The 18,318-nt window shown below is 40.4% G+C and overlaps 1 protein-coding gene across 8 annotated transcripts in view; it reads left to right on the top strand.

Moving 5' to 3' along the window:
- Nucleotides 1-18,318, top strand: part of plce1 (phospholipase C, epsilon 1) — a 131,030-nt gene that overhangs the window by 64,560 nt on the left and 48,152 nt on the right. For all 8 annotated transcript variants that reach the window (XM_050059935.1, XM_050059939.1, XM_050059940.1 and 5 more), the window contains one exon: nucleotides 414-556. In XM_050059935.1, coding sequence (XP_049915892.1) covers nucleotides 414-556 — 143 coding nt within the window. The remainder of the gene's footprint in view (nucleotides 1-413; nucleotides 557-18,318) is intronic.

An 18,318-nucleotide genomic window follows, 5' to 3' on the forward strand; every position in this document is an offset into this window, starting at 1 on the left:
GTGGGTCCCAATATTGGTACCGTGACAACACTAATCTGGAGGGGGTTCATCTGCAAAAACTAATGAAAAACTAAACAACAATATTCGGTATTCGGTACTCGGTATTCGGCCAAGCGCTTAATATTATTCGGCTTCGGCTTCGGCCACAAATTTTCATTTCGGTGCATCCCTATCTTTAAGGTGATAGTCAAACACTTTGTTCCTTAATCATCCAACCTGCGACTCAAACTCAACAGACTGCTGCTGTCATGAAAAGTGTTGCTTGTGCTGCGTTCATGGACCCTTGTGAATTTGTGAGTGCATTATGGTAGTCTTTCATGATGTGTTTATTGCGCAAGTTGACAGTGGGCCTGACATTAAACGTTCAGATCATAATTAAACTTAATTTTTCGTTTCCACTTATTTGTTTCTAGGTTTTATCTTGCCTGTGGCCAGCGGACGTCGGCGTGTTCGCTTCTGACCGGAGCTCTGCTTGAGGCCACAGCAGCTCTCGGTGCCCGCTCCGCTCTGCCCTACCCTTTGCCCCAGGCCCCCAACAGCCACGCTGTGCTGAAAGGTGGGTGTAATACTGTAGTGTGTTTTATTTATTTGCGTATTTGAGTGTGCAAAATTTTGTCATTTGTGATCCAGCAATAGTATAAAACCCAGTTCATACATACAGTATGTACAGTATGTGTTGATCTGCTAAATAGAGGAGCATTATATCTGATGACAAGTGAAGCGGGGACTTTGGGCAGAGCTTCTGTATCTGTTTGATTCTGAGAAGAAAAGGTTCTCACTATTCCCCTGTGGTCTACAGCTCCACTCTTTTCTCTTCCTCTCTGCTCCTTTCCCACATGGCTCCTCATCCACAGCGGGTTTTGGGTCGGTAAAAGCACGTCTGTCGTTGATCCCAGTGGTTTGCCCTTTCCTTTTTACTTTTCTCTTCATTTCCTTTGCTTTCCTTTCTCCCTCCTCCTACCATCCTCCCTGCCTCTCTCTGCCTCTCCACTCCATTCTCCAATTTATATACTCAGGCACACACAATGCTCAAGTGGTGCAATGAGCACAGCAAGAAGAAAAAGCCTCCTGACATCACAGGGTCCACACAGCTCTGACACACACATACACACAAGGTTATGTCTTTACATCCGACAAAAGGTTATATGCACTTCAAACATGCGCCTGTGTTTTTTACATAAGAAGACAACATTCATATGCCTGCTTTTCATTGTACTCGAACCACATAGCAGCAGCTAACTCTGCCACTGAAATGTCTTGAGACAGACATAAACATGTTAATTCCTAAAACTTAATGAGACAAGAAAAAAGATCTCATCATGCCTACAGTATGTCATCTCTTTGTCTCTCCTACTCTCCACATGACTTCATCCTCCAACCAGTCGCGCTGTTGGTCAGTCGCTCAGCTGGTAACTGTCTGTCCACCTTTTCTACAATGATGTAGAGATCCTGACATTAATTTCCACTGGCTTTTGTCCAGGGGACAGGCTGTCTCTGGCAAGATCAAGGAGACGCTCACACACACACGCTTACACACACACACACACACTAACATGACTTTTTTGCATTTGTTTCTTTGCTGCCCTCGTTTTTATCAATCATGTTAACAACGAAAACTTTGACTAGAGAACAAGACAAGCTTTTGGAGAGCAAAAAGATTCACACACAGACACACACACACTGTAGCAGCACATATCTTTAACATGACACCGTGTTCTGTTCTAATGGGTGTTGCAGGAAACAGAATAGAGCCAGGCACGCGCACACATAGCAGCTTAGAAGTCTTGGCAGGACTAGGGTTTCATAGGCGCACACTCACACACAGCATGAGAGACTCCCTGTCTAACTTTCTCTGTCTCGCTATCTTAGCACCAAAGCTTCCCAGATATTACCACACTGCTGTGTTCTTAAAAAGTTATCCGTTTCCAGTCTGTCATTCATGTTTGTCTTTCATGGAAACCCCCTGTGTGGCTGTGCCGTTTGAATGAATTGACATGTATACTAGAAATTGGTGTCTGTCTCCAGAGATGATAGTGTCCCTGTAATAGAGACACATACTGTAGTTTTGGTGTTTTAAAAGTTGCTGAGTGCTGTGTTGAAAGCTTAAAAAGAACCAACAAAAGCTTTTTAGCAAGAAATAACTTCTTCAGCTGTCTCCAAATGGCGTTTTTAGATGGGGCATAGTTTTTCAGAGGACTTTGTTTGTAAGATTAAAGTAATTTTCAAATGTCATAAAAGACATTTCATTATCCTGAAGCTTTGGGAAGGTCAGACTTAAGTTTCACATTTGGATAGTGCTTGTGTAGTTATTGCTTTCTTACCATTTATGGTGTTGTTCCTCTCTTCAGTGTTTCAACAGAACAACCTGCTCGTCTTCTCTCCTGTGTTAGTAAAAAAGCTTTTTCTCAATCCAACTTCAGTTTAAAATCAACATAAAACCCCCTAGCCAGCAAACGTTAAGTGTGAATGGTAAATGGACTGCACTTATATAACGTTTTTCTACCTTGACAGACAAAGCGCTTGTGTCTGTTTATTGACTGTACAGCCTTGGAACCAGGATGCCCCTTGTGCCTGTTGAATAAAGAGATCTATCACGCAGTTTCGGGTCAGTCTTTTCAGTTTGATACCAGCTTCTGCTAGCTTTACACAAAGAATAGGTATGAATAGGTATGAATCTGTCACACAAAACTGACTGGGTTTGAAATAGACATTGGACTTTAGAAACACAGTGTGACACCACTGTCTGTCAAAGTGGTCCAACTCCTCTGGAAATGAAAAGTTCTTTTTATTGTCCCTGGTGAGGGTCACCTATATGTCAAGTCTACAGAGGAGCATTTGTGTTCTCTCGCCATACATTTCCTCTCCTTATTTCTGTTTGCCTTTATCCACTTCCTGAAGTGAAAGAGTGAAACTTACTTTTTTCCCTGTATCCTGGTGGTAATTGCTTATCACTGGTAAAAGCTCAGATGGATTTTCATGTTGAGGTCTTAGTATTGAGGAATACACATGTTTATTTTGTGTTGCAAGTGTTGCATTTGAGAGATGCTAGATATTCTTTACAGTATATCTTATTTTAGAGTGAAACATGTTGCAGTGGTTTCATGTGTCTCTGTATCTTTGTGCTGCACATGATTTTTAATTTGTTCTCCAATAGCTATCATATACTAGTCATAGGGCTGCAAAAAATGATTATCTCTGCCCTTTTTCTTTTTATGAATCAAAGTAGTAGAATGTCCGAAAGTAGTGAAACATGCCCTGTATAATTTCACAGATTCCAAGCTGACGTCTTGAAATTGTATATTTTATCCAACCAAAGTTATTCACTTTATTATTGTGTAAGACAAAGAAAAGCATCAAATTATTACATTGAAGAAGCAGGAAACCAAAAATCTTTGGCATTTTTGCTTAGAAAATTACTAAAATGATTATTCTAGTATTATAGTTGCCATTTAATTTTTGTTTGATCGACTAATGAATTAGAGCCTTTTTTTCTGACCTACGGTGTCTTTTTTTCAATTGTTGCCAATGAAGAGAGAATGCTGCTGCCTAGAAAAAGTGACGCTCCTAGCATCTTTATTTCAGTGTGCTTTCGGCTTTTTGTGCTTTGGCCACATAAAAAGGGTGGCACAGTGGTGCAGTAATAAACATTGTTTGTAGCTCTCCCTGCGTCATTGTGGGTTTTCTCCAGGTACTCCAGTTTCCTCCCACAGTCCAAAGACATGCAGGTTAACTGGTGACTCTAAATTGTCCGTAGGTGTGAATGTGAGTGTGAATGGTTGTCTGTCTCTATGTGTCAGCCCTGTGATAGTCTGGTGACCTGTCCACGGTGTACCCTGCCTCTTGCCCAGTGTCAGCTGGGATGGGCTCCAAGATATTGTTGTCAGAGAAACATACCCTCGTGGAGCACATATGAAGCACTGGGATGAAGTGCTCCCCAGTACCCTGCCACTGCTTTTTTTTTTGAAGAAAAACTATAATCAACTAATCTTTTCAACTCTACTAAGTCACAACAATGAGATACAGATGTCGTGATTAGATTCAAGATTCAAGATGCTTTATTGTCAATTCTACAGTTATGTAACAGACATACAGAGAATCAAAACAATGCGTCACTTTGAATTGACCCATGGTGCTGCCATTGCAAAAGATTAAGTATAAATAAGGAATTCAAAGAGAATAGAAGAGGTAATACAAACATAAAAATAGATTACAATTAAGTAGTGCAAAGATCTAACTGCAATCAGTTTAAATTGTGTAAATGTGCAACAAGAAAACACCATTTTTTTTGTTTTCTTGTTGCACATTATTCCTATCCCTATCCTATTCTGTCTAGGGATCCCTTCACATTTGATTTATGGTGCGCCACAAAAGTTTTGGAGCTGGACTGCTCATTAGGAGTGCTGTTGGAATATTTATTATGTACTATCATACCGTTATTCAGAGCACCACACTGCACAGACAAAGCAGCAGTAATCCAGGCGCAGTGAAAGTAAAACTTAATTAATTCAAAAAATAGAACGCTCTATTTCTTAGAACACATAGCTCTTACCTTAGTGTCGTCCATCATTTTTTTCAGCCTACTTTAGATAAAACTGACTTAATTGTCGTGGAAACCGATGGTCCAGCATTGGGTCTAAAAAGTTCTCACTCGCCTCTGCAGCAGCTGCTCCTCTAATCCATTGGTCTGATCTTATCACCTCTGATCAATCTCACCACAAACTGATTGACTGATTGGTTCTCTACCCCATGACTCAAATTCAACAAACTGCTGCTGAGGGAGATAAACTCATGTAGAGTTTTGCCTGTGCTATGTTCATGGACCTGCAAAAACCTCTGAACTCAGAGAGGGGACACAGGATGATCACAAAGAGACACACACACGTCATTCGCAACACACAGATTCTGATTCTGTGAGAAACACTGGTGTCCTAATAAGGAGATTCAGTATAGTGGTAGCAAAACTTGGGCTGGAAGTACAACTTAACAAACTTTTGGCTTTGGCCCAAATGCTTTCAAGGATTACGGGGATAATCGCCTTGCCAACCTCGGTGTATTCTAAGAGTTTTTATGGGAGTGGTGAGAGGTGGAATGTTTTTCTAGACCTTCTCTTTGTGCCACATCCACTGTAGTTATCTGAACCTACTTAGCTGGTTCCTCTGATGTATGTAAATGACTTATGTCCTCTTGTACCATAGCAGCCGGTTGGTTTTAGTAGCAGGTCAGGGGGAGCGTTTTGGAGATGATGTTTTACTGGTTGAGTTGGCACATGTCCGGCGCAGGCTTTGTTGTCAGGGTAAACTATTGACACCTATGAAGACAAATACTGGTGTTGGAAAAATGTTAACGGAGTATGACAAGGGTAAGGTCAAGGTTGTTTGTGTGTGTGCTGCTTAAACACAGTGGTAGAGATACTGAGAAATAGAGAGGTCATAAATCACTGCTAAATGTGTCAGTAATTACAAGCAGTTGTTTTTGTTACATGGAGCTTGTCTTGGTGAAATGTTTGAAGTTTGATGCTCGCCCAGTCCACATCAGCTTTAATACTGTTGATGTTTGAGGCTTTGGTAGGAGTAGTTTTCACTCAACACAATATGTGTAAAAAAGCATGTTTTAAGAATGTTTGTGTAGACATGGGCATATCCATTGTGACTGTAGCTGTTTGCATCTACTTATGCCTCATCTGTTAACACAGATCACTTCTGTTAATGTGTTCGTTTGTGCAAGTAAATATATACATTGGCAGGATCATTAAATGTCACCACTGTGGCAGTCAACGGGTTTAAATGCATATGGTGTTTTTATTCTATATCCATTACATTGTGCAATCAAAATTTGCTTCATCATGATTAGTTAAAGCAAAAACATGTTTCTACTTTTCAATCCATACTACGTGCGTTTACATGGAGCCATGTATTCCTTTTGCATTCGGGTTGGAAGCCCTACCCGAATATAAATTCTCCTTGTAAACACCTCAACCCGAATGAAAACAGCCAACCCAAAAGAAAATCTAATCGGGTGCACAGGGGTGGAATATTCCTTTTCAGAACCCGAATGGAAGAATTGTAGTCTTGTATACACCTCCTACCCGATTCCAGCCATTCCGTTCTTTCTGCGCATGCTCGTTTCCTTGCCCTTCTGGCATGATGACGTAGCACGCATAGCAACGGGCTGAGATAGAGGAGTCGGACTCGTTGCACTCACCGCTTTCCATTCGCCAAAGCACGGTCTTCTATCTCCCTTCTTCGACCTTCTACCTCTCTTCTCCTCCTCAACAGACGAAGCATTAGCAGAACAAGGTTGTTGTCGTACTGCTGCTTCAAGAATATAAGCAAAACAAGCCCGAAAAAGGCACTAAGAACGGCGGCGTCAAGCATCTTGTTATCCGGAGCGAGGACTGCAGTGTTTTCTTCTGGTAAAGGTAAACACGTAACAGCTGCCCCGCCCCCTATCCAATCAGAAACCTTCCCTGCCTCAAACCATGCGCAGACCCGAATAAAGGCGATTAAACTGGTCTCCCGTGTAAACCCTCATTCTGAATGAATATTTCCCATGTAAACTACCTGGAAAAACTTAAATTCCGAATGATTTCATTCAGATTTATTTCATTCTGAATGAAAAGCCATCATGTAACCGCATCCATTGAGAACAATTGTTAGTTGCAGGCCTAAAGGAAATGAAATCTATTCATTCATTCATTCATTCATTTATTCTAGTTTTAAGTATTTAACAGGCAAGATGTGAAAGATGCAAAAAAATTACAAACATGTTACAACTCTGTCTTTGGGGGCAGGAGCATAACAAAGTGTAAAAGGCCTTTCCCTTCCTGGTCCTCAAGCCAGAGACCTTAAAGTTGAATTACAGATAAAGGAAAATTATTTATTACTGCAAAATAAAGAACTCAGTTATACAATAATTGAAGCAATATAGCTCAGGGTGACGGCCCAAACAACAAGCAGAACAACTATCTTGCCCCAAAGGTACTGGCTAATCCTATAGATATAAAGAAACAAATGAAAAGACATTTACTTGTTCTGGCTCCCTAGGATACAGCAAAAAACAGGAGAAAAAGATTCAAAATAAAATGGCAAACAATCCATTCATTAAAAGAGCAAACAAACAAACAAACAAAAAAAAACTTTTGCTGGTATAGACAAGCCTCACATAGGCCGAGTCCTCTGCAGTGGCATTGGTTCGATTCTGACCTGGGGCCCTTTGCTGCGTGTCATCTCCCCCTATTTCTCCCATCCTTCTTGTCTATCATAGCTGTCCAATCAATAAAAGCAAAAAGTGCCCCAAAAAATAGTCTTTTAAAAAAATAAATAAAGAACTCCCAGTGCTTTTTTAAAAATTTCACGCTATGCATGGGTTTTGTTTTTATGACAATAACATCTTGACAACAACTTATAGCTAGGTAGCTTACGTAATGCTACATTTACCAAGGATTGACTAATAAGCTTACAACACATACGGTGGTAAGAGCAAAACACTACCAACAACATTGTGTGTCCCACCGAATGTCTTGCACATATCGGCTTTTCTGTCTCTGTTGTGACAGTAGACACTAGCCTAGCTAACTGAGCAGCGTTGACGACACTGGCACTTTTTCTGAAAAGTTCAAAGAATTTCAACTAGAAATGCTCGGAGCGGCAGCACAAAAGAGATGGAGCACTCTGAGAAAAGACGCTGGACATGTCACGTTTTCTCCAGGCAGCCAAACGCAGCTACATGCGCTCTCTCCTCACTGGGAACAACTGAAAAAAAGATGCTGGCACTCAGATAAAAAAACGCCTTGTGGACACAGCCCCTAAAAATAAAGCGATTCTAAAAATTTGTTGTATCTGTTATTCTTAGCGGATGTCATCTGTGCCTTCATCCCTTGTTGCTCCCCTTACATGTACATACACTGTATATACCCAGTTGTAGTTATTTACGTACAAAGAAAAACTCCAGTGAACACCGCTGGGATTTAGCCATATTCATGTGAACTGTAAATGGGACTGGTTAAAGTGCTTTTCTTGACCTTGTTTCCTTTATAGCACAATTTACTGCACAGCTAAAAAGGAAGTAGGTAGCTCAGTAATAGGCTGCCATCCTTCCAGCTCAGTATTGGTGTTTCTTTTCTTCTTTCTTTCTCTCTCTTCCTCTCAGTCGACATTGTACATTGTGTTGCCTCCCAGCATTGACAGCAGATGTGGTGGGGAATCATGCTGGAGGGAAGTCTCAAGGATTTCAAGAGCACATATTGTTAACATGGACATAATGCTAAAAATACTACTTTTTCTCTACCACTTGTGAATGATCAGAACTTTTCAGAATATAATGTACAAATATATACAAAGTTTTTGCATTAGCTGTGGTGAAATCAAAGACCAAGATAAGAGCTGAGCAACTCTAGCATGTTACTGGGACAAATAACAGCATGATTTTCAATTAGGTTGGAGGGAATGGGAAAGGCTGCTCATAGACTGTTACTGTTTCTTTTTTGTGGCCTCTCCAAACAAAACGATACAGTAGCTAACATTTATGTGACTTTTAAAGGACTTCAACTAATGATTATTTTTATTATTGTATTTCATTGTTATCAATTTGCGCATTTGCAATAGTTAAAAATTCCCTCTATAATTTCCCATAACCCAAGGTGATGGCTTCAAATGGCATGTTTTATTCAACCAACCCTCCAAAAATTCAAGTTTATTGCCATGTATGACAAAGAAAAATGTCATTCTCACATTTAAGAAGCAGGAAACCAGCAAATCTTTGGCTTTTTGCTTTAAACAATGACACAAACTATTATTCATTGGTCAAAATAGTTGCCAATTAATTGTCTCTTGACTGACTTAATCGATTTTTCTTTTTTTTTTGTCTTGTCTTTGTGTCCTTGCATCAGTCTGTGTTCCCTTTCTACATTCTGTGGTTTTGAGGGTCTGTGAACGTAGCACAGGCAGAACTCATCGTTTTTTGTGAAGTTTTGGGTTGTGGGGTAAATAATCAATCAGTCGTCCTAAAATTGCTTGTCTTGTTGGATTCGACAGTCTAAAACCCAAAGGCATTCAAGACTAATTGAGAAGTAGGACTGCCCCCGACTAAGAATTTTCCTAGTCCATCAATATTTATCATTTAGGGCCATTAGTCGACTAGTCGCCTGCATGTTTATGATATTAATTTCATCATTAAATGATATATTTTGGGCGGGGCAACACAATGGTTTGAGTTGAAGGTGTGAGAAAGAATAGTATCAGTAACATTGTTAACACTGTGCTACATTACAGAGAAATACAAAACCGTACTAATGAACCTTCATTAATATAGGCCTATATTTTATCTACAAGTGCACGTCACACACTGAGCGAGCCGCCTGTTAATGACGCTGTGGGCTAATGGGCATGTAGCTACTTCCATGTTTCAGATGATACGTCATGTTTGTAGTCGACCAATGAAGATGAGTTTACATATCACCTTGGGTTCGTCCTTCACCTTCTCAAAATGATCCCACACTTTGGATTTCCTGCCCGACATGTTATTAACTAGCCTGTGAGATAACCGCAGGTACCAGCCCTGGCAATTATGACCTTTCTGGTCAACTTATGTTGGGTCGACTATTAGGGGGGCAGCCCTACTGAGAAGGATCATGTAAACAGCTCAGTAACAATCAGCACCTTACTGAGACTTTCCTTCTCGCATCGTGGGAATCTTGTTTTCCAAAGTGCAGAATCTGTAACAGTTTCCGTGAGATGGCTCAGTGTATGATAACACAAGATGAGAGAGAGAGAGACAGAGGGGGGTTAATTGTTTTCAAATCTGTCGTTACCCCCTATTGCTTCCATAGTCTGTCCATATGAGTGTATGAATTGTGGCACTGTGTGTTCATGCAATGGGATGGTCTGGCTGGTCTAACTCTAGCGCACGGCTGTGAACTATGTATGGACTCAGTGAAGAGGGGGCGGGGAGAGCAGGAGACAGAGAGAGGAAAAGTGAATATAGTGTGGAGAGAGAGCAGGGACTGTTTGCTGATAAGAACAGGGAGAGAAGCCAGGTGAGTGAAAAAGAGCAAAGATACAGCGTGAGTTGGAGAGAGTTAGAAATGGATTAAGTGTGGGAGGGAGAGAGCAGACAGCCAGAGAGAGACAGAGAGAGCAAGAGCAGCTGCAGGAGGGACTCACGGCTCAAATGTGGACAAGTGTACCGCGGTCACCCTGGCGCTGAACTGTCAGTGTGGAAGCAGAGTGGGCAGCTGTATCTAACAACCATGAAGCACTCTCACAGAACGGACTACAAGCTGATCAGTGAGTAGAGGAAATGTGAGTTGCTGTATGGCTGCCGGTGTCCACACACAGCTCAGAGAGAGTACACTGATGAAAGAAGTCAGTCTGTGTGTGTGTGTGTGTGTGTGTACATGAGATTTTAAATGTAGTGTCTTTTATATATATGTTAAATCGAACTACTTGTGTGGTCAGCACTTAGTTGTAATCATTGGGCTTAATTCATTAAAAAGAAGTACTTAAACCATTTGTTGATGTGGTAGTCAGGTAACGTGATTATGATAACACGTAATTTGCTCAGCTAGGTGTTTAATTACACGTTTAGTGAGATATAAACTGGTTTATCTTAACTGTAAATCCAAATTGATAGTTACTTAGATAGGTAGATACTTGCTTAAATCCTTAATTTTCATTGTCGTCATTTTCAGAATGTAGCTCTGTGGAACATGTAGTGGATGCACTTTACCTTCTCTGCTTTTGCTGTCAGATAGTTGCCAAGTGCAGGCTCACGGTTTTGTCTTTGGAGGGCTTGCAGTCTTTTGTGTTTGAGCTGTTGCTGAAGTGCCAGTTGTATCCTCTCAAATTTGGTGTTTCTGATATCGTTACTGCACATTTTTCTGTCTCAAATGTCACTGATACCTTCTATGTGTATCTTTTACGTGGGAGAGGTTTTAATGTATCTTAGCTTAATGCACAAAACTCACAAAGTGTGACTCAGTTTTTTTTTATTTTATTTTATTTCATTTTCAGAAAGGGTCTGCTGGACTGTAATTTGGTTTTTGTCACCTTATTTTTGTTTCCGAATCAGAGTAAGGGTTATTTCCAAGAAGGTTTTTATTTATAAGAAATTTGTCTTGGTGTTTTGTGCATACAATAAACACATTAAAAGGAAATAAAGAATAAAGGCAAAGTGCTGCAAAAGTCAAGAACATAAATATAGAATAGAAAAAATACAGTAAGAATACATCGACAAATATGCACAACATACTGTACTTGTCTTAGAATGAGAGAGCTTTACAGTTTTGTATAAGATGTGTAACAGTACCGATCAGGGGATGTGCAAAAGATGGGGGAGGGGCTGGAAGGTGAGAGTGTCAGTGGGGGTCCTGGATCTTGTTGACAAAGCCAACTGCAGATGGGGAGACTGTCGTTCTTGTTGTTTCTTTATGTGGCATGAGATTTTGGTTATGATGGACCAAAATGTCATATTTTGCATTCCGAACTGCATTATTTGATTAACTGAATGATCACCTGTACCCTGTGTAAACTGCAGGGGGCAGTATTTTGTAATTTGATGTAAAACTTCGGCATTTTATTACCTCTGCCAAGTAGGTTATGTTTCAGTTCATTTGTTCGTTTGTCAGCAAGATTACAAAAAATGCATGCTTCTGATTTTTAAGAAACTTGGTGAAAGGGTGTAGCATGGACGAAGGACAGATCCATTAACTTTATAAGCATGTCTGAGTCACAGGGTGGATACATGAATTATTTTTCACTTCCGTTAACGTTGCCAGTTTAAATATGTGATGGATGATGCAGCAGTTTGGAAAACTTCTGTGGAAGTGTTGTGCACTGTGACCCCTTCATACCAGAAACCTGACAGTGTGACAGTCAAGAATTTCAGGATCTCTGGGCAACTTCACACTGAATTGACCCTAAGAATGAAAGTCATCTGCGGCTACGGATATGTTTTGTCTCTGAGGATACTTTAATGTACCTTACAGTTAAAAACAAAACCACCGACGGTACCAGAGTGTTGCATCTGATTTGTGTCAAGTCACTGTGAAGTTACACAGAGACACTGAAAGCTTGGCAAGGGTATACGTTTCTTGTTTTGCAACGTGTGTTTGCCAGGGCAGATTGAACGGGCCTCATTCACATTACAGATTGACCTGATACCTCTAATATGAAGATAAGAGTGTAAAGCAAACATTTAGGACTACATGCATCTTTCAGAATCTTCAAATGTACCTTCACATGACTCAGTTATGTGACGTATTCAATGCTCTAATTTGATCTATGGACTAATTACAAGGAGCCTTTTGCTTCTTATCTATATCATGGTTTTGTTGTAGTCCTCCCCACCAATGAAGAAAGGTCAGGACATCTTAAATGTTATATTTATGTCTGCACGTGGTCCTGTGCACAAATCTGATCCAAGAGGGAAACTCCCTGTGATAACCATGTTGTCATCAGTCAGACAGATCAATGTTTATTGCTTCTGCCGCCGCTGCTGCTGCTGCTGCTGTGTGTCTGTGTATTTGGCTGCGTCTGTGTATTATGACTCCTTACGCTATTTATTTTTGTGTGTTTATGTTTGCTGCTGCCGTGCGTGTGACTTTGTTTGCTACTACTTGTTGATGTTTAGTTGGACAAGTGTGTGTATGACCCTGGAGGGAAACCGTCTGATGCTGCAGTTTGGCTGGAGATTTCAAAAGCCATATATTTGATTTGTATTTCCTGAAGAATATTTGACTTGGAAACCAATCAAAATACACTGTGTGACAGAGCTACCCATGTGGTGACTTAACACTACAGTAGATCAGAGCATATCGCAATATTCGCATGTGATGTAAGATAGTTTCACCCAAAACCAGGAAGCAAACTAAGATTGATGATGTTTCAGATAGAAATTGTTTTACATATCTGACTATGTTTATAGGTTCAAAAGGCTAATTCGTTAACAGGCCTTTGACTCCGTTTGCTGTTTGTGCTGCACCTGTTTGAGTGCCCTACATACTCCAGCGTGAAGTTGTCATCAGCTCTAAACGTGGTTGTGAGAACAGTGCGTGTATGTGTGAACTTGGCCGGCAAAAAAAAAAAAAAAAGGACGGCAGAGTGTGTTCAAGGTTCCTGTCCTTTGGCTGGTGTACATAGCTTGTGATTTACTGAATGAATGAGACCAGCCTTTAAGGCTGTGTTGAAAGGTTTCACCTATTTCCTTTCATAATGATTTTCCAGTTATAAAGTATTGGCAATGAGTCAGGTTATTGGCTGATTTAGAGCTAATACATACTCCCTTTTCGTTCAGAAATAGATCCTTTCAGGGTGCCCACGACTCACCTTGTAAAGTGGGTGCCCCATGTCAAAAAAGGCTATGTCCTTGCTGCAGCAGCTGTGGGTTTGATTCAAAGCCTGGTTCTTTGCTGCCTTTCTTCCAATATATGGCACTAGACGGCAGAGTCAGAGGTTTACGACAACAACAAACATGGCAACGTTGGAAGAGGTCTTAGTAATGTAACCTAATGTAATCAATGGTGTATATAGCGGTGGTCTGCGAGGGAATTAGATACATCTCGACATGTAGACTGAGAATTCGTTTCACTACAGTACTGATTTGTTCTGTTCCACCATTTATAAAACATCTTCATCATGTCCTGTGGTTGTGTCTTGCTTGAAATACGGTACACTGCCCCCACGATTTCTGGTGGTATTGCTCTGTTTCATCTGTATCTGTAAGCTCTCAGGAAACTGAACGTGTCCGTGTACATATCAAAGGTTGAGTATAAATGACTGATGTACTCAGTGTTCATTTTGTATCATATCATATTTGTGCAGGTTCTCTGAAAGCTCATAGATACAGGCAAAACAGAGTATTACCACCAGAGATCATGTGGGCAGTTTAGCGTATTTCAAGTGAGATACGACCGTAGGAGATGACGAAGACTTTTAAAGACTAGCTGAATGTAACAAATCAGTGATATAGTCAAAAAGAATTCTCCACCCACATGTTGCAGTGTATTTAATGGCCTCACAGACCACCGCTGTCCACAACGCTCCCTCTGTTGGAAGGTTCATTATTACAACTTCCTTTACCGTTGCCATATTTGTTGTTGTGTGACACTATTGACTCTGCCCGTTGGTGCCATTTATCAGATCGTCATTATGACTCATTCAGTCATTCATACGTCTTTTTAATTCAGTATTTCACAAAACATGCCATGTACCTGGCAGGTCCTGTTTCTGACTTGGTGATGTTCCAAGCACGTATTCCAAACTACTGGATGGTGAAAAACTGACAAAATTAGCCTCTCTGCCATGGCTACAGGTAGTTTCTATTAGGTTTCTATTCATCCGTAAAGAAATGCATCATCTGTATATTTACAGATATAGACACCAGTCACATATGAAATGGATACTGGATCTCACTGACTGAGATTCATTTTGCTATGTGTAGTGTTTGGTATTCCCCTTGAAGTGCTGATTTTGTTATACATGCTGATGTACATGTACATATCATTTTCCTACATCAAATTAAACTGTGTACATATTGTATAGTTGAAGTTATTTCAGCTTAAGTGTGATTTTTTTCAGTGAATTGAATGGATGCAACTATCAGCTTTAAGTCTAATGTTTAAATTGTAAATCTTATTGTGCATATATATACATATATATATATATATATATATGTTTTTGATCAGTAGACATACAATCAACAATACAGCAGTGACTTCAAGTAAAACAAAACACTATGTATGAGTACTGGTCAGTAAGGTGTAACAATAATAGGACAAAGCACAGATAAAGTCACTCTAAGTCACTATAATGGATACAAATGTATGTGCATGCATTATTCAGTGTCTTTTTAGAACACTAAACATGTAGCACTCTAACCTTCCTTGCTCTGTTAACGTCATACTAAAACAGAAATGTCATGAAAATGGTTAAAAAGGATGTTCAGGCAATCTCCTCCATCCACCACTGCATTTAGAAAAGGATCCATCCACACACATGCACGCACACACAGCCACAGGTTATTTATATTCAGCATGCATCACAAATGAGCCAAACCCATGCATATAAATCACAGGGAGATCATGGTCAATTAGTCCAGGTTCATGTTCGCTCAGTCTCACAGCAGGAGTGCTGCATGCTCAATATTTCTCAAACTAGTGTTTATGATCTGCGATGGGTCGGGGGCCTTTTTACCCGTGGGTCCACCATAGACTATATTAGATACACTTATCGCCATCGCTGGAATCCAAGATCTTGTTCCATCCAGTCTTCAGTGTTTATTTATCAGTTTTCTGTTGCCAGTGCTGATAATGGTACAGTTTGCGTGAGGCTTTGCAGGCACGAGTTCATGATATCATGAATAACACATGATAAAGCACGCTGAACATTTTCTCTAACATTTTTTATGTATTGATTCTAATTTGGGACCCATCCGTTTGACACAAAACAGTGGTTTATAAGAATGTAGGTCTTGATTTTTAAAACAATAGATTCCATACTTGGCCCCTTTTAAGAATAAACATTTATAAAACTATGTGTTTACCACAGCTTTCTTTATTTTTAACATGGTTGGGATTTTTTGTTTCTATATTTTTTTTGTATAAATGCACACTTGCTTTTAATTAATTCTTCAGAACCTATTAAGACCTTTTTGTCACTGCCTTGTCTGAGAGCTTTTTCTGTCTCTGCCAGTGTGTTTCCCAGTTTAAAGGATGAATAAATGAATGATGGGTGGTCATGAAATTCATATCACTAATTTGAGGGTGTCTCCATTTCCACTTCAAAAGGTTAGCATGTGACACAGTTGTGGGCCGGAGATGAGATATTGCTCATGTCCCTGAGAGATGTAACGTTTGACAGTTAAGATAAGATGCTTGTCTAATGTTTTTAATACATTATGATATGTTAAACTAGTTTAAATATAAGTGTATTTTATGGAAAGCCAAGGTGCAAAGACAATATTTCTGGTTATTTTATGGCATTTTTGCATATCTGTGTCCTGCAGTAGGAAGAGAGGAGCTGACAGATGACAAATGTTGAGAACCAAATAAAAGTTCACATCTTGACGACATGATGTGACCACATTTTTCTTCATTTTTTCGATTGTTTTACAAGTTGCAGCCGCTTCTACGTAATTTCTACCCTAGTGCTTGTATGAAAGGGCTCAGTAACAATATATTCGAAGAACATCAGACTCTCTGATTCACATTTCCCTTTTGTCTGTAGTATAATAGTTTTCATTCTCTGTTTCACTTCATGCAAATATTGCTATAAAAATGTGCTCTAGTTCTTGACTCTGTAAACAAACCGTCTGTAATAACCTGCAGTCTGTCTCTGTGAAGGACATTTAAAGGATTTAGTGAACTATGCTGTCTGTCTAACTGTGATAGATAGCACACCTGCTGCGTAATGTAAACTGCAACATTTCCACTTATTCTACTTATCCCTGCCTTCTTCTCTCGTCTTTTCCTCTGTTCTCATTTTTCATTCTTCTTATTTTTTCAAGTTTATTTCTTTTAAATATTTCCTCTCTTCTTCCTTCTTTCCTTTTCCCTTCCTTGGTCTCTTCTCTTTGTCCTCCTATCTATACCCCCTACAACACGCACGCATGGATACACGCACGCACTGATAGTTCATTAAAGGAGCCCCGAGGCCGGATCCACAAATCAAACTGTGTAAATAAGCAAGTTTTGCTCCTGCAGAGCAGTCACTGCTGTTGCCATGGCTACCTGTTGCACATCTCACGGGTTACCAAGGACGGCCTTTAAGTGTGTGTCTGCATATGTGTATGCATACACTTTTTTTGTATGTGTGTGGTTGTGGGAGGGGAGTGTTACTCTGTGCCATATAGAGCAGATGAAATGCTGAAAAAATGAAACACAGATTTTACAAACATTTTTTTGATTTAATTCAATCATGATTCTTTGGCATCTGATCTGATTCAAAATCGAATGAATTATTGAATGAATGGAAAAAGAGGCAGACATTTCAGTCTCTTGCTCCAGGACACCGTGTGCCGAACCATTTCCTGGTGTCCTTATTTCACTGAAATACAATATGAAACATAAATGGTCTTCAATGGAACTGCATTACTTAATGAATTTATTAATTTGAAAGCACCTTACAGTTTCCTGCCTGTGTGAGATCAATGAGGGGAGACAGAGTGCTCCGCTGTGTTGTTGTTAACGTTGTGAGAGCAGCCTCTCTGCTGCACGTTAGCTCCGAGGAGAACCAGAGAACCAGAGTTTTTGAGGTGAAACAGGCTGAGCATCGAGTTATTTTCTTCACCTCAGTTCAGGGTTTTCCCTGGGTTTTTTGGAGACCAAGGTGGCAAAGGCCTGTGGCGGGGGGAATCTTGACAGCTGTACTTTTAGATACGGTCCCCTCTTCTATTAAATATGAAAGGCGGCCCCCACATGCTTGAGCTTTACACTGCTGACTTGTATAATCAGAACAGACATGTCCTGTGATTTTCAGCCTTCTATGATTATATTTACCCTTTACAGCAGGCACATCCTGACAGCTGAGAATATTGCTGTCAGGTATTGTCCCCCTTCTATTAAATATGAAAGGAGGCTGAAAATCACAGGACATGTCTGTTCTGATGATACAAGTCAGCGGTCCTGAAATGTGTGTTTCTCTTCTATAATACACATTCTACATCTCGGAGGCGATGTCTTTCCACATACGGGGTTCCTTCGCCTTTCAAACGGGGCAGAGCTCCGTGGGAAACAGTAGGAGAGACACAGCCCGAGGGGGGAACCAGGATCTGACACAACACCGGAGGGAGAAGCAGGTCCGTGGAGCTGTGCGCCGGACGAAAAAGAAAGCCATCACAATATGCTTCACGTTCGTCCAGTGAATGCCTGCCTGTGCGAGCTGTAGACTGTCCGACTTCTGCCTTTTTCATTCTGTCAACATCACGTTATTGACTAACATTTAAAAAACTGATTTTTGACATTTGTGAATCGATGCAGAATCATCCAAGTCAGCATGACAGTGCATCCAAGAATTGATTTTTTTCCGTCACCCCTAATGCACTTCCATATCTGTACTGATACTTGGAACGGCTGATGCTTATGTTGGAATAAATGCTGGAAAGCGTCAAGGTGCAGTGTCATGGCTTAGGTTTGACCAGTCGGCAACATTAAGTACTGGAAACCAGTCACCCCAATAGTCTCTGCCTCAGGAGAAGGGACTTTGCAGGGGGGCAGAAAACAATGTTCCAGTGACTGGAAATAGTTCTGCACATTTCTGTGATGAAACCACAGGGAGTCCCTCAAATGATTCCTGGAAATGGAATCATTCGCGGTGGAAAAGGTCT

This window comes from Epinephelus moara, chromosome 13 (genome assembly GCF_006386435.1).
Source record: "Epinephelus moara isolate mb chromosome 13, YSFRI_EMoa_1.0, whole genome shotgun sequence".
NCBI classification, from domain to species: domain Eukaryota; kingdom Metazoa; phylum Chordata; class Actinopteri; order Perciformes; family Serranidae; genus Epinephelus; species Epinephelus moara.